The sequence below is a fragment of the Crocodylus porosus genome, unplaced genomic scaffold, assembly GCF_001723895.1.
Source record: "Crocodylus porosus isolate Cpor-Errol unplaced genomic scaffold, CroPor_comp1, whole genome shotgun sequence".
Lineage (NCBI taxonomy): Eukaryota > Metazoa > Chordata > Crocodylia > Crocodylidae > Crocodylus > Crocodylus porosus.
Window position 1 is genome coordinate 64982214 of NW_017728949.1, and position 23854 is coordinate 65006067.

The following is a 23854-nucleotide window of genomic DNA, read 5'->3' on the forward strand; positions in this document are numbered from 1 at the left end:
TTTCATAGACATTAGGGCTGGAAGGGACCTCGGGAGATCATCGAGTCCAGCCCCCTGCCCAAAGGGCAGGAAGTCAGCTGGGGTCATAGGATTATATTACAGGAGCTCCATTGGTAGGATCATGGGAAGGGGGAAGTAGAGGGTCGTACATATGTTCCATGAACTGAGACAATTATTGTCCTTCACACCTTTTCCTACTTGTTCACACAGCCAGTTCTGAAATTGCTCCTATGGATTCTGAACTGGTAATTAATTTATTTACCATATGTTTGTATGTTTAAAATCTAACAAACAAAAAAAGCATAAAAAAGAAAGAACCGAAAGAAAAAGTTGTTAGACTAATTATATTTTCTCAATCTAAATTCATCTTGGAATTGCAATGAGTTATACGAATAAAGGTTTGCTGGATGCTGAACACCTAGAAAGCATGATCCTTACACTTCACAGTAATAGGCACCTTAGACAGGTGACAGAATATGTATAACCATTACATACAAATTCAGAATCACACACATCAAGGTACCATGTTGAGATTCATGTCTATTGTGCCCTTTTTTGCCGTCATTCAATATTTGCCCAGTATCCAACTGGAATGCGTACCACTGGACAAATGAGAAAATTAAGCATTTATTGACCTGCTAGATGCAGCACACTGTTCACTGATACCCCGCATATAATCGGACAAGTAAAAATAAAAACATTGAAATGTTTGTCATTGCCTGTAGTGGGCTACTAGGGCACTTTAAATCCTTTAGTAATTTTTTCTGCTCCTAATGTATTATGTTGCCCATTAGATTGTTTTACTAATAGAATGATTATATAAAAGGTTTCAATTGGAAGAGGACAAATGACTTAATTATGCTGAAGTGCTGTGATTTCAACAGTCTTTGAATAAATCCATATTTTAATAAAGACTTTTAAAAAGCACTTCTATGTGGAGAAGAAATGGTTACCTTTAAAGAAAAACGTCATCACTTTTTAATTAAAAAAAAAAAAAAGTGGCAGCATTTGTTGCAGAAAATTTTCAGTGGCAAACAGAACTTAGAAGTTTTTAATAAACTCGGAGCCTTCCTTTTGTGTTGCGTTTTGCTGGCAGATACAAAGGGTAGGGAGCACAGTGGGTGTCCTTTCAAAGGCTCTTTGGTAGACTTTTGCTTTTTGCATTTTTGACAGAAAATGACACTAAATACTATAAAAAGAAATGTACTCTGCACAAAATGGCTGTCTCCCTCAAGTACAGCAACAACTACTGAGCTGCCTACTTGAGGACTGTTTAAGGGGATCAGCAATCAGGTAGGAAGAAATTCCCTTCAAAAGTGCTAGTTCAAATACAGCCAGTGAGAGGACTGACCAAACACAGTCTCTATCTACTTGTCAGGGCACGTTTATTATGGATATCTGATTTCTAATAGGAAACTATCAACAGCAGTAAGACAAACCTACAGTCTTGCTTAAAACCACCTATAGTGGTTTTAAGCAAGAGCGAGGGAGTTAGGAAACGAGCATGAAAGGCAGACTGATGCCTCATTCTCGCGGCTGAAACCCTTTGATGGGACAGAGAGTGGAAGCTCTCTGTCATAGTCTGTGTTGTGGTGCGCACGGTTTTGATGAATACGAGACAGCTCTGTAGAGTCATTAAAATGGAACCATTTCTAATTATGCACTAGTGATTAAGCAGATGTGATGTTGAGGGGGGGGAAGTCTGATTAATGATCCAAACAGCTAGCTTAGGCTGAGTACATTTAGCACTGTTCGTTTGAGAGAAGTGATATTTAGCAGAACAAGAGAGCTCTTGGCTTCAGCTCTGCAGTCTGCCTCTGCTGTGTCATAACCTCTTGTTAGGATTGCTAGCCACATTTTCATCAAAGAAAGAAAATCAGGTGCATCAAAATTCCCCTTTGATACACCTGCCAAGCATGTGCCAACAATCATCCGGCTCCACATTCAGCTTTTTCATTCCACTGGTTTGTGAATAGCTGTGGGTAGTATCTACCTCATTTATCTTTTGCTGTCTTTTCTCCCGACTATGTCTGCACACTGTACACAGAGGAGATGCTCAACCCCCCCCCATGTCATGTCTTTATTTGTTGCTTTTATTCTACATATAATCGGTTAGACATCAAGTTGGGTATTATGCATATTTGATCAGTAGCGAGCTCATAATTAGGAGCGCATGTCTTGTGTCATGAACTCTGTCAGTCAGTCTGATCTAAGGTTGGATTAGCTTGCTGTAATGTAAACCCGCAGAACGGCATCTTTATGAACAAAGGTGGCATTTGCCGTCCGCAGCTGGCTGTCCACATCAAGTCATTTTTACCTGGCATCAGTAGCCTAGCCTAAGGTCTGAATAGCTTCCTATACCAGCCTTACCCCTAATAACACATAAGCCAAGTGTCAGCAGCCAAAAGTGCATGGCATTATCTAGAAGGCAACTTAAGTCTTGTCATCAAGGTCTAGAAGCCAAGCCAGAAGGTCCAATAGAGATCTGTACTCAAGTTATGCTCTGGAGATAATACATGGGTCTGACACAGTTAATCCTGTGCTTGGCAAAGAGAGGCTCTGAGAAATAGGGATGACAATTGCTCTTTGTAATATTTGACGTTTTGCCTTGTAGAAAGGAAGCAAGTAGAAAAATACATTTATAATTAATGCTTCCAACCCTTCTTAGGGCTTGGGGCTGAGCTGTGAGCATGCAATAGGTAAACCAAATCATCTCAGTAAGAGACCTAGGAGATATTATACCTCAAAGACACCCTGAGGCACAATTTCCTCTCCTTTCCCTATGGCTCAGAGGGCTACCATACCCATATGTGCAGCAAATGCACACCCCATCTCTGCATGGAGTCAGGGCACCTGCACTCCTATGGCTTTGTTCATTTGCACGAGCTCCTGCTCTCCTTAGTTCAAACTGCTGGAAAAAAGAGGATGTGTGGACTCCAATGCCCATGAGGAGAGGAAGAAGGAAAGCTGGCAAATAGGACACGTTTTCTTTGGGCTGAGTCAGCAAAGGCTTCATGTCACAGATGAGGAAAGACGTAATCCTTTGGTAAATACCTCTTTTGAAAGTGAATCTCAATTTCAGTTTTGGGCACCCAAAAGAGGTTAGGAAACTGAAGTGAATTCATATTATTTGCATATGCAATAAAGGGCTGTAAGGCATATTTATGAGGAAAGACTGAGAAGCATGATCCATGGAGCCTACCACTTGGCTAAGTGAAGATAAGGGGGAGGTTACAAGTAGTAACACTGTGTGTAATGATATAAAAGGGAATAAAGGAAAAAAACATGACTAAATATAAAGAAAGTTTCCTAATAATACTTATTATTTAGGTAGCACCAGAAGATGCACAAAGCATTTTACAGGAGTTCAAGAAGAACAGTCCATGACTAGTCAAGAAGAACAGAACAGTAGAAAGGGATTAGTAGAAATGGTAAATATGCCTGTTTCTTTCTTTACTTTAATAGTAGAACTGCTTGAATTCTGCAGTGATTTAATTTGGGGGAGGAGACTCACCATTCCCCCTCCCACAAAATGTTTCTACTGGATAGCTATTTTTCCAAAATCTGCTGTTCTGAATTCTTGTTCTTTTAAAATTGTGACCCTCAAAGAGGCCAATGCCATCAACTTCTAATACTATTTCCTCTGTCATATGATTATCTTATTATACACATTCCTTATATTCACTGAAGGGAGCACAGAAGAAGACAAACTTCAGGAGTTTGAACACTACCAGAGTGTAGATTACTGCCATGGTAATGCTTTTTTGATTTATCTAAATGTAGGGCAGAAACCATGAGAATATACTGGAGGAGAAGCTCTTGCATTATTAGATAATATTTTCCTTTTCTAATGGCATCCATTCTAGACAGACAGGGTCTATATCCTACTTAAGCACTATACTCATTGTAATCCTGCTACAGAAAAAAAAAAAAAACCAAAAGTACCCCAGTTAATTAATTGAATTCCACTGAAAAGTGACATAGTTTAAATTATTAAAATAAATAAGTATTACTTACAAAAGTTGAATTTTCCAATAATAATGTGGTTGTATTTGTTTCTACATTCAGTTTAACAACATGTCCATTCCTATTTTTATACACCACTTCTGAATCTGCAACAACAAAGGTATTAACAATTAGCAAATACATTGAGTACTGAATATAACATTTGCAGAGAAAATGGGCATATTAAAAACAAGACTCTTAGAAGACCTACTACTACATTCAAATATGTTCAGACAGGCTATAGCGAGAGCATCATTTTTAAAGTCCAATTATATTGACTTTTCTTGAGATTATTAAAAAGACACCATTGTTTGTAGTATTGAGGTGATGTTGTAGCAGAGAAAGGGCACTGTGTTATCTGAAAACTGGTCTAAATCTATCCCAATCATGCACTAGTGCAATAAAAGGCACCACCACAAAAATCCTTGCAATTCATAACTGCTTGTGCAGTTTGTGTACCATATTTCATCAATTCACTCAGAAAAAAAAACTTCCATTCACTTCAATGGAATCACTGCTGTTAAGGTCAGTGAGTTTAATAGCACTTTTCCTACAAATTAAGTAAGTCTGATTACCCTCGAGTTCTCAAGTCTGATAAGTCTTACTCCTCAAGTGAACTTGTCTGTATTACAAATAGAACCATTAAATACATGGATGACCCTTGTGAAGGAAGGCTATTACATCAGCAAGGGTTTCTGGCCAAAAGCTGAGCATCTATTTCATTGCAAGTTCTCATACAAGTACTTTAGTTCAATTTCTGTCCCATGCCTTTAAAAAAGTCTGATGACCAATAGCCTTTAGTCCTATCTTTAGGCTTTCCTTACTTGATTAATTAATAATACTGAGAGACTTCCCTCAGTTCCATAACTTCTGCTACTGAGTTATGATACTGTTGCGCTATATCGCTGTCAGGAGCACATGGCTGGATGGATTTCATTATATTAACTAAAAAAGGATTAAATGGAAGTACAATGTAATCTATTCAACTATGAGGATGTGCAACCTACTTAAAAACAATGCAAGTTCAATTTGAAACAAGAATAAATCTCTCTTCTGCTACTTGTCTTGTAAGTTACTATGGCCCCCTCCAGATGTTACATTTGTCGAGGGATACATGGTAATATACCAAGTGTTAAAAGGATTTGTACCAAGAAAAATGTGTCTGTTTCACTACCAAAAAATGGCAGATCCATAACAAAGCTGTTGATTCAAACTGTGAGTGCTTTGCTGTGAAAGGAGAAAGTTAATGTCCAGCCAAGTCTCTAACCCACTCCAGTCCCAGAGTGCTCTGCTGTCCTTCCCCGATCCTGCCAACTTCCCCCAAAGCATGTAGTAAGCAGCTGCATCCCTGATAGCCCACCCAGAGGGAACTGTCAGGGCAACATGCAGGCTGCTCTGTCCCTGTGGCTGCTGGGGCAGAGGCTGCCTGGTCCCAGGTTCCCCCAGGTAGATAAGCTACCCAGCGTCATAAAACCACTACCCAGTGCTGTGTGGCCCAGGAATTCTTCAATAAGCCAACACATGGAGTTGTTTAGCACCAGTTTCCCAACAGTGGGTATCTTGTGCACTGGCCACCCAGCACTGGAAGAGGCACTGCAGTACTGGGAATCCCTCTGCTCTTGCAGTTGTCCAGAACAGCCCCAAGCCCTATGAGTCACGGGGGCAAACAGAGCTGCCTCCTGTTCCACAGGGTACTAAGAAACAGCCCTGGTTATGCAGTGAGGGTGAAAGGGTTCGCTGAAAGCAGCAGCCAGTTCTGATAAGGGCAGGTTTTATGCCTTCCATCAGCTCCTGCAGTGACTTGTAAGGAGCCCCTTCACCCTTGCCTCCATCTGGCAGCAAGGGTTATGGATCTGCCTGCAACTCAGAAACTATAAAGCATAAGGGTTATGGTTTAACCATCTTAACATCTCTAAGAGCTGCTGCTTAACATTTAGGGTGTATACTAGGGGTATGCAAAGCTTCAGTCGCCAATTTGGTTCAGAGAAGATTCGGCACGATTCAGAGTCAGAATCATCAAATCTGATTTGAATCAGGAGACACAAAAAACCCTCCAAATCAATTCAGAAAAGATTCAGAGATTTGGAAGGCAGTCTTTCAGGGGAACAGAAACTGAGACAAGGGAGGGGAGCAGGTAGGAAAAGACTGACATCTGTAGCTAGCAAGTGAATGTGATCTTTCCCCGAGTCCCCTTCCAATCACTGTGCTCTGGGGGAGGGACCTAGAAACAGCATATAAGTCTCTGTCTGCAGTCTTTCTGTTCCTTTTGTGAGCTGTTTCTGCCTGAGCAACAATGTCTGAAATGTACTACTGGACTGCCTTGGCTTCCTACTCAGTCTCCTGCTAGTCTGTCTTCTTGGAAAGGATTGAATACAGCTTATTAATGATGCTTGCCTAGAATCCCTCTACTTATCCCTATCCAATCCATTTATTTCAACTTATTTCCCCCCCTAAAATCTCTAATTTATTCTTGTTTGCCACACTTTTTAAAAAGAAGGCTGTGTTTTCCCTGGCAGTGTGATCCATCACTGTGCACAAAAGCACACACGACACACACTCACACACATACAGTAAACAGAGTAAACAGAGAATGAGAGATATTAGTTAGTTACAGATACATACAGTAACCAGAGAAGAAGATATATTAATGTTATTAATTACACACACATGCAGTAAACAGCGAAGAAGAAGAGATATTAATCAGACATACAGTAATCAAAGAAGAACCACTTTTCAGACAAGCATATGAATTTCACTTCATCAATCTCCTAGTAGATACAGAAACTCATGGACCCAATGTAGACATTGGATTTATGACACACTACAACCTGCCTGACATCTGACTCCCCAGGTAGCAGGTACCTCTCCACTTTTACCTGCTAACCCCCTGACCTCCCTGCCTGTCTCTCACCCCCTGACACCTCCATTTCCATTTTCACTGACTGGCTTTCTTGCCTGCATTGCATACTAGCCTCTGGCTTCTTTACTATTCCTTCTATCCACATACACACCAACTAGATGCTTCCTCAGCCTGATGATGAGTTTTAAAACCCAAAAGCTTGTAAAGAAGAATTTCTCCAACTATTCAGTTGGTCTAATAAAAGATATCAGATTGACCCTAAGAACCTTGTCTGGGCTATGTCCTTAGATTAATAGAGCTACAACGTACACTCCTTAACACACACAAGTGACACAAGTTTTGCTTGCAGCAGTTTGAGGTGCAGTTTCACAGAAACCCCTGCACCACTCTGCCTGAAATATGGCAGGCCACCCTCATGCCTGAACAAGGGGCTATGTATGTGGCAGGACATGGTGGCCATTTAATGCCCCACTCTAGAGCTGGAGGAAGCATTTTAGTTTCTCACCAGCCACCAAGGGAAGAACATCTCCCTGCTGAGCTCCTGTGCCAGGAATAAATTGGAGGTATAAGGAATGGGGCTATATGGGGAGGAGGAGGAGGCCACACATCATCCTAGGCATGACCTAAACTATACCCTGCCAGGGTAGGAAGGCCTGGGTGGGACTGCTGGTGGCACGGAGCCTAGGAAATGCCAGGACCATAAACTTCCCTGGTGAAAGGCGGGTAGGAGCAGGAGGCACATGATAACCTCCAGACCACAGAGTCCTGGCTGGGGAAAGCCCAGACCTGTAAGATCTTTGAAAGGCCTCAGGCTTACTGGCTGCAGTGGAGTTGTGAAGGTGAGAACAGGGGCTACCATCTCTGCAGTTTTCACCCTGCTGCAATTTTTCAGACACACAAAGTCACACATATCATGAGTTTTGCTTTGAACAGTTTGAGGTGCAGTTTCCCAGAAACCCTTGCACCCATCTCCTTGAAACCCAGCAGGCTTCAAGGACTCAGAAGGGCTTACCATCCTGTTATTTTAATCCAACTCTGCCCAAAAAATGACAACAGTGATTCCCCATTATAGTCTATGGCTGAATCATGTAGCCCCGCATGCTGGGATAGTAGCTGCCTGGCTCCAGCTTCCCCCCCTACCCAGAGCGGTACAGCAGGACAGAAGGAGGAGGAGGAACCACTGGAGGTGGGGGGATTCAAGCAGTACCCAGGTGGCTGCAGCAGCAACAGCAGGAGCAGCTCCACTGGGAAGATGGATGTACTAGCCAGTGCCAGGGCCAGGACTGGGGCAGTGCCATTGGTGAGTGTGGGGCAGGTGTAGACTGCTGTGGACAGGGGTGGGTGCGTCTCGGCCTCATGCAGAGCATTGCAGGAACAGCTGCAGGCTGGATACAATCAACTGATGTATTTTGCCCATCCCTGCCCATCCCTGATAAAGAGTAACACAGTTTAGTTTTTAGTGACTAGACAGAAATTCAGAATATATGATAGTAGTGAATGTCCTGTGGTATTTTTTGTAAAATTAATATAGGCTAATTAGGAGACTTTGCTAGTCTAACATTAGATCTTGCCTGGGAAATTATGTGGCATTGACAGCATTTTGGTCAGTGTTACTAGGACTGTGGTTAAGAAGTAAAATTTAGGAAGGTTGTGAGGTGTGGAATTAATAGTTGCAGTTCAGAAAAAGGAAGAAAATACAGTTCTAATAGGAAGTAACAATCCTTTGTAGGCAACCATTGTTCGATTTTTCCTTGCAGATTAGTAATACCTTCATAATGTGTTGAAAATACTATAAACATCTGTTGTGTCTCTTCCCACAAAAGCACTTAAAGACCATAGTCAAACCTACAGGTCAACCTATGCTAAATTTTGCACAGAAAAACAGCGCTAGCCCCAAAACCTTATTATATATTTCTGGAAAAAATCAGACACAGGGTTGAGGAAACAGTTCTTCATTTCACCTTCTGTATTAATTGTCATAGGCTTTGTTTTTTTGTTTTTGTTTTTTAACTTAGATGTTCCATTAAGGACTATATTTTTTTCTGTGTTCATACAGTGCTGGACAATAGATATGAGTGAAGCGCTACAGTAATACAAAGAGTAGATCCTGAATACAATGATACCTGACTATATCATCCTTTATTTAATTACCATGCCTCCTATTCTATGTCCATCAGGCAACCAGGACTTCAAAGATTTAGGCTAAGTACAGAAAGTCAAAAAAAGCTCAAGGCTGAATTGATTCAGTATTTGTAGTTTAGTCTAAACTGCAGAAATTGGACCAATAAGCAAACAAACAGACATTCACTTTTGATTCAGGAAATGCAACCAACCACATGACTGTAGTGGCTCAGGCCAGAAGCCGGGGAGCACTAGAGCACACCAGCCAAAGGGAAGGGAAGAGAGAAGCCCCCCAAAGCATCCTGCCCTTCCCTGCTCAAGTGTAGGGGGCATGGCCAGGCCCCAATCTGGAGCTAGCTGGAGGGTCTGCCTGGGCAGAGGGGAGGGATGGCTGCCAGGCTGAAGAGGAATTGGGTGGGGAAACTATGTTTTGAAATAAAATTGAAATATGTTACAGTAGATGTTTGATTTTTATTATATGATTTGTTTTTTTATCTGTAACTTGTTACAATTATATCTTCTGAACTATTTGAATTAAAAAAAGCATAAATAAGACTAGTTCTCTCTCTGAAGTGAGCATTAAACAGCTCAGCTGTGTGTTCACTTCCACTTCCTCCTCCCCCCCCCCCCCCAATCTCTGGGATTTGCAGTCCACAATCATGGTAACAGGACTCCGCAGGGTTGCTCGTCACTTCCTCTTCCTGATTCAAGGTGCCTGTGGGATTTGTAGTCCACGGCTGCAGCCAGCAGTAAGTTTAGCAGGGCAGGGTAACTTCATAGTCAGGGAAGTAGAGTTTAACCCCTTTCCCTGTCCCCACACCTCAGTCAGAGTTTGCCTGGGGGACCAGTGAGCCATCCCTCATTGTTCCTGCTAGAAGCAGAGGGGCAGGGCCAGCCCTGCTCTCTGGAGCAGACAGCACTGCTGAACCCAGGACTGCAAAGCATGCTGAGGGACTCTGATTGAACTTGAACCAGGAAGAGGGCTCACACAGAAGTTTCATAAACTGGTTTGACCTAAATCAGGTATGTCTGATACTACATTCAACCAGGTTTATCTTAAACCAGCTTCAGCCATTTTGAAGCTGTTTATGTGTACTGAACTTCTGTTCTGTTACAGGTTTAAACTAGTTTCGATCACTTAACTGGTTTGTGTGTAACTTCTGCCCCCAGCCTTAAAGCTCAAACCTATAGGGACTTTAACACACAAGTAATTTAATTCACATAACCAAATTAAAATGCAAGTTACATGTAAGGTACGGCATGTGAGATAATTCAAGAAGCTTATCTTTATTTTCAAGTTACAAGGGCTTGTTGTACTAGTGAACTGGGGAGCCAGAACTTCTCAAAGAATGAACTTTCCTGGACATTGAATTCACCTCTCAAACTCACAGTATTGTATCTATCTATTGGGTATAATAATACTTAACTCAATGGATGAAAGTACAATAAGTTTGCACAATAAGTTTTGAGCGCTTTGAGATCCTCATATAAAATGATAGATAAAATAAAAATGCCATGAAAATAATGAATGTAAGTACAGTAATCAAGGCTAATCACTGTTAATCTGTGTGTCAATCCAATGAATGGCACTCAGAATGATAAAGAGCACTTCTCAGACTGGATAATGGAGCAGTTGATGGCCACTCAACATAATGACGAATTTTTGATTGATAACTTGAATGTAAATAAGAATGCATATTCATTTAATATTGTTATTATATATTTTTAATCAGAGGGCAAAACAGTCATAGACAGAGAAAGGACACAGTCCTTTGATATCTAGATTTTTTTTTTTTTATAAAGTTAGCTCATAGCTGATTATTATTTTTACTTTCCTGGTACCAAATAGGTTTGAGGTCCATCGCTCCATACACACACTCACACACATGCAGAGGCAGAGTTGCTGCCTCAAAGAACTTCTAATCTAATATGAAACAAAGTGTCATGGATGAGTAGGATGACCCATAATATAGATTCATAGATTTGCAAGGCCAGAAGGGACCTTGGAAGATCATCGGGTCCAGCTCCCTGCACCAAGCAGGAAAGATTACTGAGGGTCAGGTGACCCCAGCAAGGGTGACTGTCTCCTCTTGAGGATTTCCAGGGTAGGTGATTGCACCACTTCTGGAGGGAGCTTATTGCACAGTCTGGACACCCTGATGGTAAAGAAGTTTTTTCCTAATATTGAGCCTGAATCGATCTTCCCAGAGTCTGTGGCCATTATTCCTGGTTTTCCCTTCAGGTGCCCTGGTGAACAGTTGCTCACTGAGCCTTTGATGTATTCCCCTAGTGAGAGGTGGGAGATGATGAGATCATGTAGTGTGGTTCTTGCACAAAATGGTTGTTCCTAGTGACTTCAAATAGTCTGAACATTGTTTCATAAACTAGCATCTAGATTGTCAGAGGCCTCACACAGATGCACAAGAGAATAAGGGCTCCAAATGTTGTTTCTGCCTTGCTTTGAAGCCATTATTGCAGACTAATGATACTTTCTCAATCTTTCTAGACTCATTAGACAAGACACACTCCTCAGAAAATGCCAGCTCTTAGCTTTCACTCAATGTTTTACTGTGGAAAAATAATAGGGTAATTTTTCTATTGCAAAGAATTAAAAAAGGTCAGAATGTTTTGGATCCTATAAATTCCTATTTGAAATCTCTCTGTTTATTTTGTGAATCATGTGCAGGTGTTTGTAACCCTAGAGATGCTAATATTTCATAGCATCATTCCTGTATCATTCTTCAGGGGTCAGTTCTTTAATTCAGTACCATTTAATATCTTCAGACCTACCACAGATGGCGACAGATCTTTGCTTGTAAAGTTTGCAGATGACAGAGATTGCTGGGGTAACAACAAAAGATAGGGTATTTTAAGCTGTCTAGTTAAATGGTTACTATCCAAAAATATTAATACAGCTAAATGTAAGGTAATACACCTGGCAACCAGGCATGTAGGATGGGAATCTCTGTCCTGGACAGCAGTGACTCAGAGAAGAACTCATGGTCCCACCTTAATAACCACTCTCAGCACAGCATAGTGGCAAAAAGGACTGATGAAATCCTCAGGTATATAAAAGGGATATTATATAGAACAGAAGTTCCCAAACATTTTAGTCAACTGTCACCAATTGCGACACCTCTTCTCTTTGCATCACATTTTTACTGGAAAGGTATGAAGTCCAGTATTACACACACCTCAATGACTGCAGTGTCACAGACTATTGGTAGTCCGCAGACCACAGTACGGGGACTACTAATATCTAGTAAGGCAGCGGTTTCCAGTCTGTAGTACAGGTACCACCAGTGGTACACAGACAACCTGTCAGTGGTACACATTAACAGATTTATTATTATTACTGTATATGGCAAAAATTTGCTGGCAGTACTTAAGGTTGAACTGAATTTTGCTGGTGGTACTTAAGGTTGTATCATTTTAAACTGGTGGTATACAATCTGTCAGAGTTTGCAGTAGGCTACTAATCTTGCATCTCTACAGAGAGTTGGTTAAACCACTGCTAGAATACTGCGTCCATTTCTGGTGTCCACACTTCAAGGAGCTGAACTGAGAGATAACTTACCACTACATATAGCTACATGCCCGTGGAAAAAGATGCTTTACAGCGAGGGAATGGAGTGGTCTTATGACCTTGCTGACAACAGTATAAACAGATCCAAGACCTCAAAGTTACAGTTAGAGAATTCAACCTTGAAGCAATATCCAGTTTTCTGACTGAGAGGCTAAACATTAAAACATCTTGTCAGGGGAGCTGGTGGACTCACTGTTGCTCAGGGTCTAAAACATTTTTCCAGATATGCTTTATGGAAGCCATTGGGAGAAATCCTTCAGTCTGATAGTATGTGAGAGGTGGGAAACGTCAGGCCAGATGGCTGCAGTGGTCTCTTCTGGCCTTGGATTCTAGGGATTTAACTTAATCTATTGATCCTCTTCCTTCCTGAATCCAATGTGCTCATAGCATTTGTAGCACTTGTCACATTTGTAGCCCTGAATTAAGACCATGATTATAAACGCATCTCATGCTTCAGGGCTTCAGCTTGTGAGGTTAGGAAGGAATCTCTTTAGCTAGTAACTGATTTGTCTCCTTGTCCCTTGTTTCTAAGCTCCTGACCCACTATCCCTGCCATGTCAAAGATTGGCTTCTGGTAGGGATTGGATAGTGAAAGGGGTTGGCTAGCTCCCTAGTTTGCTATAGGTTCTCTTTTTGGATATGTGGCAGGTATACCTGCCTCTCATAGTCAGGGTCATACCAATCACCATATTTGGGGCTGGAGGGTTAGCCAAGAACAATTTTTTTTGCTTTCCCTGAAATCTATGCTATGGTTAAACTGCTGGGACCATCTTAACATATCTCATCTATTCAATTCCTTTGCCATTTCAGGGGACCTCAAGCATCAGCAACACATGGGTCTCTCCTATCTTCTGCCTGTGACATATATGTATTTCTAACCAAACCAAGACTTTGAGTTTGTTATAGGACACTGAGTGAATCTTAGTGGCCTCTAACATACAGGAAGACAGACATGGTCAGTTGACATTTTGGGCAGACATACCACAAATTAGCCCTGCACCCTATTCGAGTGCCACACTGATTTTTTTTCCCCTTAACTGTCTTGTGCTCACTCTTCTGCTCCCTGGCCAAGCTGCTGCTCTGCTTTCTGATCCCTTCCCAATATTTCACTGTGCTGCCTGCCCTCTCCCAATCTGCCATGTGTCACACACACAGGCTCCTTGTTCCACTTGTGGCACCCGTGCCTCAGGTTGGCAACTCCTGGACTAGATATGCTAATGGTTTCTCTAACCTTAATTTCTGTGACAGTACAAAATAGTTCATAATAACTGACTCAAATGATTATTGTTCACCTTCACGTTGGCCTTAGTCCCCTGTACTGACTCTAATAGGGTTCCACATTGTTGCTGGGGTATGCCTGCCCAAGGTCACTGGGGCTCCAAACAAACACATGGCTAGAGATCCAGTTGCAGATTCTGGGTGCTTGCCACTATTTTGTCTTGCAGAGAGACTTGGCACTTCTGTCTGCCAGCCGAGTGGTTACATCTCAAATTTCCCTGTTAAAAATACCCATATAATCACTGCAGCACAATTAATTCACTTGAGTCAGTAATGTCTGTGTTATGCAATATTATATAATCCAGCATACTGTAGTGATAAAACTAGAGCCTATTCTACCATCACAAGGTCAAATGCTTAAACTGAGTAACCTGATAATCGTATTGCTGTGCACATTTTTCAAAGGCAACTGTATTTTACCCAACGGGCAAATCTCGGAGGGCAAGATGTGGGACTCAGGAGTTTTGCTTCTTTACCACCTAATTTATAATAGTAATACTTAGAACATAAATAGAGTATTTCATCTTTAAAGCACTTTATACATGTTAACTATTTATCATTGGCATTTCTGAGAGATGAAGCAAACTGTGTTTCGTACACATGCGAACATTTTACTAAACAAGTCACAAAAAACATTTGTTTTAAAGTCCATGGGAGGTAGAAACAAATGGCACATCTAAAACAGTGGTACAGAAATGTATGTTACAGGACTAGGTAAAAGTATACACGCGCAAGGTCTGTTGGAACGTTTGCACCAGCTGTTCATACGGATACAGTTTTTATGTTCTGTCAAAGTCCATATGTGACTTTAGGTGCTGGTTTTGGTTTTATTTTTTTTAACTGTTATTTATTTGTTTTCTCTCCTCCTACCCAGACATGCTCAAACTTCCCTCATTTTTACAACTTTTCAAAACCTTACTTCAAATGTACATTAAGATGGGACAGGGGTCTGTCAGTCTTATTGAGGCAATTGAAGAGGCATCCCTGCTGCAACTAGCCACCTGACTGCCGCTAAGAGTGAGGTAAGAAAAATCATTTTATAAAGAACGATGACAAGTTACAAATACTGAACCGTCCCCGCCTGAAAATTCTGGCTAACACTTTAATGTATAATACCCATTCCAGCTGAGCCAGCCGCTCACCCTTGGCACTGTCAATTATAATACAGCATGATGGAATCCCATAGCATCAACGATGCTAGCTTGGTAAGCAGTGGATGAAAGAAAGTAGCATGGGACTGTTAGGGTTGACAGTGCCAATTCTGAAAGTAAAACAGGTGAGGCAAAAGCAAAGCAATTAGCCAGTGAAAACCTCAGAATTGAATTGTCCTACAAGGCTGCCCAGGTATAAAAAGAGTCTCTTCCACCCCCCATACAAAGAAACAAAGTAGTATTTGGATCTGGGTAACAAACTCATGGCAAGGAATAAGAAGTATTGACAAAACTCTAACTATCATCAGTGAGGCCAGGATTTAACCCTCAATATGTGAGAAGATCCACTGCTGGCAGCTCGCAGAGTTGTAGGCGATAGTTACCATTTGGAGAAAAAGGAAGAAATGGAAGATACAGGAAACAGATGTAGTCATGGACCATGCATTCATTTGAAAACCAAATGAAGAAGATCCTTCATAAAATACAATGCTGTGGGACAGAAAGGAGTACATTAAAGAATATGAACAATTTGTTGCAAATGCTAACAATCCATATTATTCCAGTCTGTCTGTTTGCTGGAAGAGCAGATTGCAAAATGCTTAGGGAACAGTGGATGGGGAAAGCTAAAGTCATTAAATCCAATTGAAATTCACATAAACTATTCAAATTATATTTCTGGATGCAGATTTCAATATCAGGAGCATAGCCCTCACACAGTGATGCAATTACAAAATATATAAGAGGCACAGTCCCAAGTATTTCTCAGCTAGGGAAGTATTTTTACATTAATAATTTTACCAGGACACTTGCTCATATGTTATGCTTTTCTGTCTATGTTTCCCCTTGTGCCATGCAGCTAAAGCTTAGAGATGTGCCTGGGAAAAATGGCAATGCACTGACAGCATGAAAAATGAGGTTCACCAGTTCTAAAGGTTCTGTTAACTGTTAGTGTTATTGGCAGGAGACACAGGTCTGCAGTGTGCCTGGCCGGATGTGCATTGTTCCATTAACTGTCAAAGTTAAAGGCAAAATATCACAAAATGCAGAGGAATAAAATCAGAAATCCTGCCATGTACTTTTAACATGCACACTGATGCATGCACACATATTTAAGTTAAAAAAAAAAATCTGCAAGTGCTTCTCTATCCTTACTTACTGGTTTTTTTTCAATACTGTGCCAGGTCAATGCTACAGAATTGATTTTCAGGCACTTGCAGTTCCCACTGGCTTCACCTGACATTGCAGATGCTCAGCCTGAACATCAAACACTTTTTAATTCTAATTGAAAGCAATTTACTATTTAAAGGGAATAATGGGTCAGATTCCGTTCTAAGTTACACTGCTATTGCTCAAAATAAGGTCAGTGGAAATACATAACTGGAAGAAATATAGTTTGGTCCCAAATCTATGTTGTCTTTATTTCCAGGTATAAATCAATACATGAAAATCAAGGTATAAAATGGATTGGTTTTCAGATAAATAGTATTAGCATCTCAACTCATATTTCATTGTGCTCAAGCGACTCTTCCAGTATTTTGAATTACACAATAGGTGCAAAAGGACATATTCTCTGATATGCCAAAATAAACCTAACAGAATTAATCTAATCCACTCCAGACCTCAACTATATGCCACTTCTTAGTAAATGGAATTGGTTGCATAGTGCTATATTCTGGGGGTTATTTTTCAAACACCGTGCATCTGGAGCCTGTAGAAGAACAGTTTGCATCTTTATGGGAGACAACACATTGAAAAACATGGTTCCATTTAGAAAATGGAGGTTCGAAACGCATTATTTTCTGAACAAGGATAAGTATGGCTCCACAGAGGTAGTAACTTAGAATCCTCTTCTTACCAGCTAGTCACTTAGCCTCTTTCCCACAATAATCCACAGAACTCTATTCTTGGACACTACCCAAAAATGCAGCTCTTGGAAGAAGAACTGAGAAATATTCAGCCTTACTCAGTAGTAGGAACTGTACTGACTGATGGTGAGCTAAGCAGTGCTAACTGTGAGCAACAATGTCAGAATCGGGGAACAAAAATGCATTACTTTATTGGACACTAAATACCATGGACTAAACAAAAAGGATGGTTTCATGACTCCTTTTAATCTTACTGGTGTCTCCCCTAAGCCCTCAGTATTTCACAGGTAACGATGATCCTTTCCCTTCTGAATGGTCTTGTTCTTTTACATAATTAGTTTATTTATTCAGCTGAACTTCTCTTGCTTTGAAACTATGCCTGATATATTTGCTTTGCTCCTAGTTTACAGTCCTCTTCTACCCCCTTAAAGGCACAGACAGAAATGCCATTTGTTGCCCCCGTGACCCTCTGAAAGTGCTCTACAGTCATGCCCTAACAGACGTGCATGGCTGCAGAGCAATCTGATCACGTGACAAGTTGTATGAGGGTTCAAATGAAGGCGCTCAAAAGCAGAGCACCTTCATTAACTTGTGTCTGCTCTGGTGGCCAGGCTGAGGCAGCCCAACTCTGCTCCCACTGCTTTCTCAGGATGGGAGAGAAGAAGCTTGGGCTGGTGTTTGCCCTGCCTGTGCTGGGGATGGGCAGTGGGGGCAGCTGGACTCCAATCCACCCACCTACATTGCAGCACAGGTTGAGCAAACACCAGTCCAAGCTCTCTCTACTCTCTCCCCGCCACCACCATCTTCTATCCTGAGATAGCACTGTAGCAAGGTGGGGAGGAGGTAGGAGAGAGGAGGAGGGGGCGGGAGGAGCTAGGGGAAGAGATTGCCAACACACAGCCTCTTGCTGGATATGTTCCAAATTGGAGTTCGATCCCACACCCTCCTGACCCAACAGCTAACATCTGGTGGGTTGGGAGGATCTGTCTAACTCATGGTGCTTTCTGAGAAGTGCCATGAGTTAGATTGGGGAGCTGCACTTCTGTCTGCTCCTTAAGTGCCTGTTCTCTTTTACATGTAGAGTTAACATGTCATTGTGTTAAAATTGGTGCTTAGCTTAGGCTGCACTTGCTTTTCCCCCAGACTTGAAGAAGGGCACTTTGTGCCTGAAACTTGTCTAACAGTGCTCCCACCTATACAGTTGATTCAATAGCTACAGCACCAAAAAAGCATACATCTTGGACCACCACAACTACAGAAGTAACAAAAACTAGTTTTAGATTGTTTACTGAAGCTGTTGTCTATTTCAGTACCTAATTCTAAACCATAGTGCTGTGGAGTTGCTCCCCATGGTTGCTATGTTCCCTTTTTTTTCTTTTTTTTTTTTTTTTTTTAACATTTCCCAAGTTAACTTTCATAGTTTTCTCCCCAACCTGAAATCCAAGATTTACCAATATCAGAGCAACTGAGCTGAATCTAAGGTTAATTTTTGCAATGATACTGGTTCATTTGCTCTCTGAGCCAATATTTTGTCATTATTATTACCATAGTAACTAGATGCACAGCCCTGCTGTGATAGAAAATTGTACAGCTGTATCATGACAGACAATCCCTGCTCCAAAGATTTTACATTCTAAATGGAAAGAAGATAAGGAGTGATAGGGAAAGATGGAGAAGTAGCAAAATTTACCTGTATTTTACAGGAAAAAAATAGAAAGAGGTGTCCAATATAATTGGTCTACAAACCCACCTCAGTTCTACGGAAGTATTCCAACGGATTCCAAAATTGCCATAAACTGTTAGGAAAAAAGAATGCTAATTGTGCATCTCAACTAAAAGCCAGCCAGTCATGAACGAGCCAGCTGTGGAGGCACAAAGGTAACAAAGTACTGTGGCAGCTCCATACAACTCTGAGGTACATGATTAGATGTGACAATGCTGCTTGAGCAGAAAGTGGAAGTACAATCCTTAAAGTTGTATAGTAGACACAAAAAGGAGCAAACACAGAGAAACAGACACATAAGTATTAGGTACAGAACGCTGGAAACCATCTCACTGGCACCCAGAGAGCTTGTGAACACCTGGAAACAGGGGTTAATATTGACAGGACAGGGAGACTTAATCCATCATATGATTTTTGCATCAATCCCAAAGAGAATATACAATTACATGTAATGTTCACATTTCAGAATCTAGTTTCTAACAGATCTTTAAAAGTCATCTGAAAAACTCAGCAGATTGTAAAGGAAAACCTTTCTAATTAGTAAATCTATAGTCTGACAGAATTTCTGAGATTACCTTGATCCTCACCTTTGCAGAAGTCTGCAGTGACAATAGGAGAAAGAAACAAAAGTCCCCATTGTTAAACCTCCTGAAAAATAATCCAACTTCTCATTAAATATTCACAGCAATAGAAATGACTGTCAACGCTAGTGTGAAAACCAATTTGGATGAACATACACTTAGGTTTGGATTTTTTTCAGGATAACAAGGTTTTGTTTCATGATAAATACTTTGGAAGATTTATAGAGCTAAATCGTCAATGGATATAAATCAGGGTATGATTGAATCGACTCTAGTGGAGAAATGTCATGTTAGTAGTATACAAATATACGTATTTTACAGAATATGGAAAGCATGGTCTTGTCAGCAGAGGACTGAAGTTAATTCCTCCATCCGTACAAATAAGTTATTGAAAATCTCAGCCAAAGTCCTGAATGCACGACATATTTACACTAGTATAATTTACACTAGTTTTATAAAATGATGTTAATTACACATGGCCCAGAGCACACACAGGAGCAGCTCTCTGGAGGATTACACACTTCTCACTGGTGAGAGCAGATAATGGCCTAGGTCAGGGGTTTTCAACCTTTTCTAAGGGGTGTACCCCTCTTGGTGGGTACCCCTTCCACTTGTGGAGCAGGGAGAGTCCCCGGTAGGTGAATGCGGAAGGGTACCCGCTGCTTCCCAAGTACCCCCTTCTCAGCACTGCTGCCATGTACCTGTTGGGGCCTTCCCAAGTACCCCCAGGTGTACGCGTACCCCTGGTTGACAACCCCTGGCCTAGCTGCTGATAGAAAACAGCTACCCTAGGATAGCTGCACACACACAACACTTACATTGCTGTAGTTTTATTCCAGATTTTCTCCTACAGTAATTCTAAGAATTCAAATGTATGGCATTGATTTAAATCTCTTTGTCTTAGAATCATAGAAAAGTAGGGCTGCAAAGAATGCCCATATGTCATCTAGTTCAACCCACTACCTGTTTTAGGATAATCCCTATCCAAACCACGCTACACAAATACATTGTCTAACCTCTTTACAAAACTACACAGGCAACTTCGGCACAACACAACGTGGGCAGCTGGTGCCTCTCGAGTTTGGGGGGACACAACTGGGGCGGTCCTCAGCAGCCGGTCACAAAGCACACCAGTGGCACAGCGGTGGCAAAAGTGGCACCAACGCTTCTGTCACCGACGTCCCACCAGCAGACACAATTTCAGGAGGAGCACAAGCACTGTCTGTGCCTCCCTACCAGCTGAAGCACTCACTCTCAGGGGGACACCCCCACTCTCAGAGGAGGCACATGTCCCCCCGCCATACCTCCCTCCTCCCCACGTGTCACCTATGCAACACAAGACATAACACCCTAACCTGCCGCAGGTAAAGAAGGAGGAACATAGAGGTCAATATCCTGCTGTTATAAAGGTTGTTAATATACACTTGAGAGAAACCAGGAAAAGGCCCACATCTGCTACAAAGGAAGACAAAACCTCCCACAGTCCATGCTTCCTTCCTGACCCCAAATATGATGATCAGTTTAATGCTAAATCAGAGGGACAAGATCCTCTAGCCAGGAACCTCCAGGTCATAGTCCCAGCTGGAACACTAGCACACCTCAGTCATAAGCCCAGCCTCAGCTGCTGCCAACACCCAGTGCCTCTGAGGAAGGCTAAACAGAACCCCGACAGCTGAAGGCCAGGGGTAGCAGCAGAGGGCCCGGGGTTGAAATATTCTCTCCCATGCAGCGTCAGCACAGCCCAGAAGTGTAGAAAATAACCATAATAGGCCATATTCATATCTAACCCTAGATCATCCCTGATCAGTAGCTATCCAACCTCTTCCTGAACACCTAGTTCCTTCAACCTCGCCCCATTTGATTTGCCTTCTCATCAATATCATCACATGGCTTTTGGATAGATTTGTTACCTCCTTGAAGACTGCCTCTTCCTGTTTTTGTGGTTTTTAATAAATCTCCACCCTTATTCTGGTGCTGCATCTTTCACTTTTCATCTTCATCTGCATTCTGCTCTGCTATCTTCTTGCACCTGAACCAGGTAACAAGTGTATGTGTTTTTGATGTACAAAGCAACATGACTACCTTTTCTCCCAATCTTGTCCTTCCAAACCAAAATGTAACCCTCAATCTTGACATTTCAATCATTAGATCTGTCCCATCAAATCTCTTTGATACCAGTCTGGTCATAGTTCTTTTCAAAGGCTGCTGTTTATTTCCCATACTTCTCATATTTGTACACATACATAAGACATATTTTTCATTTTGACCTACTTGTTTCCCTTTTGCTTTGCTTGCTCCTGTCCTGTGGCTCTGTGCCCCTTCCAAGAGTTGAGTTGCTTCTTCCACTCCTTTCCCCTCTGGATTGTTTGGCTTGTCCCCCATGGAAACTGGTGCCATATGTCTATTCTTTTCAACTTTGGTGTAAAGACTGACTTGATTGCCACTAACATAACACATATGCAGATACAAGAGGCTTACACAAAAGTGCCTAAAAGCTCCATATCTCACTGATATTCCAGCATACCAGTCCTAATCTCGCTTTCTGTGCTTCACATCACAGGACTTTTATTTTTGCAGGCGGTGAGGAGGGGAGGGGTAGGAGCTAAAATGATGGACATGCAGAAAGTTTTGCCAAAAGTCATAAGGTAAGTGGTTACAGCCCCCTTCTCGAGTGGGGCCAGGGCCTTGGGCGACCACATACATAATGCCTCTGCTTCACATCCTCACCTGGAAATTGTGGACAGTACAAAATCTGTTTAGTCTATTTTGATTGTAAAGCAGAGCAGGGGTCTTCATTATGTCAAGTGAGCACCCAGAATGGTTTAGTTTATGGCCCACTGATAAGCAAGGATCCTGGTTTTCTCTAATAAAAAAAAAAATCCCCAATTTTCAGTTAAAAAAATAACCCAACTAAAATACAGATATATAGTGGTGTTTCATTTTAATCATGGAAAAATGTAGGTTTGAGGTTACTTTTTTAAAACTGAAAAATCAGGATCCCTTCTGATAAGATAGGCATTGGACCCCTTGTTTAAGTTTCCAGGGCTTCTTCCCACTTCATAGCTCAAGCAGTTTAATTTATCCCAACTGCTACAAATGAAAGGTAACTGCTGCCTAATCCCATTAGGTGAGTGGTGATTGGAACAATGTGATTGATGTCTAAATGGTGACCTTTGGCACCTACAGAGGTATAGAAGCACCTAAGTACATAGGCTGCAGAATGGGGTGGGCCACCCCTGGCCATGGCCCGACCAACTTTTAGCACGTTAATTTACAAAACCCACAAATGTCTGGTTAAAACCAGATAGCCATTTCAGGGGTTTTTTTGTTTTTTTATCTATATAGCCAGCTAAATTAATGTGCTAAAAGTTGGCCGGGCCATGGCCCGGGTGGCCCACCCTGTTCAGCAGCCTATACCTAAGTATTCCTGAGCATCTAACCCCCAGTAGCTAGCAAAGGGCTGCTTAGGTGTTCCTGTGATATTCCTAATAGAATCGAGCTGAACACTGTACTAACTTCTCTGCAGTAATTTTCTGATTCTGTTTGCTTAAGTAAAATTCAACTTTGCAGTACACACAGCAGTGTTTGCAGGACAGGGTCCTTCATTTTCTTCTATTTCATATTTTTGTAATAGGAAAACATAAGAGGAGGTTGACACTTTGCTGTCAACACATATGTCAATCAGCCTTTGCTGCACTAAATATTATTAGAACTGCAGATGGCATTTTCATTAAATTGATTATAGAAAATGTCATGCTAATTAAAACAGAGAATGCTTTCCAATTTAATGAACAGGAGATGCTAGACAAATCTTTGTCTAATTAAGTGTTTGCTAATTAAATAAAAGTCATTTACAAAGATATTACAGATACAGATGAAATTTCAATATCGCCCAGTATCTCCTCCATCAACTGAAAATCAAGGAGGTCTATTGCCTTTTAAAATTCAGGATGTGGGCAAACAAACAGGTTACCTTAAGATCAGTTATGTTGTGAATTTGCAGCAAATCAGACACTCCGCAGTAATGGCCTGCATGCACACTTTCACCCTACTGTAATTGTGAAGTAGCTTACATCTCCATTGAAATGGAGCCCTTTTCAAAGTCTCTCAGCAAAAACTTGCTTTCCAATCCTGGTTTCTAACTAAGACAAATTCACAGGAATCCTCCAACTCTTTGATGACTACTAGTTTTCACAAACCCTTTATTGTACAAGTATACAAAAGCTGAATGAAGTAAAAATCTTAGAGATGCCAGTACTTCAGAAGGAATAGAGTAGGGAGACAGCCCACACAAGATCAAATAAATCCATTAAGAACTGGTATTTGAAGCAAGGTTTTAAAAGGTAAACATATACAGGGCAATCCAATTAAGGTACAGGTAAAATAGCAGTTTTCTTTGCACTGGAAGGGTATAAACACAAAAGCAGGCATGGAAGAAGAGTGGAAACTGTATGCAAGGTTTCGCTGGATGTTACAGGATGAAAGCAACGTACGGAAAAACGTAGACTTGCTGGGACAGAAGCTCACCGGGTGTAACTGCCCATCTCTCTATTGACTTTAATTACATGTGTAACACAATTGTAATCTTGTAATAAACTCTGAAGCTGACTCAATTCTCACAGTTTCATGGCTCTCTCAAGAGGTGCTTTGTAATTACACTCCCCTTCTGAATACTGAGTTGTTC

At 41.4% G+C, this 23854-nt stretch overlaps 1 protein-coding gene across 1 annotated transcript in view; it reads right to left on the reverse strand.

Annotated features, from left to right (window-relative positions):
• Nucleotides 1–23854, reverse strand: part of DPP10 (dipeptidyl peptidase like 10) — a 382909-nt gene that overhangs the window by 241045 nt on the left and 118010 nt on the right. The window contains exon 3 of the mRNA XM_019554481.1: nucleotides 4018–4112. Within this exon, the coding sequence (XP_019410026.1) occupies nucleotides 4018–4112 (95 nt within the window). The remainder of the gene's footprint in view (nucleotides 1–4017; nucleotides 4113–23854) is intronic.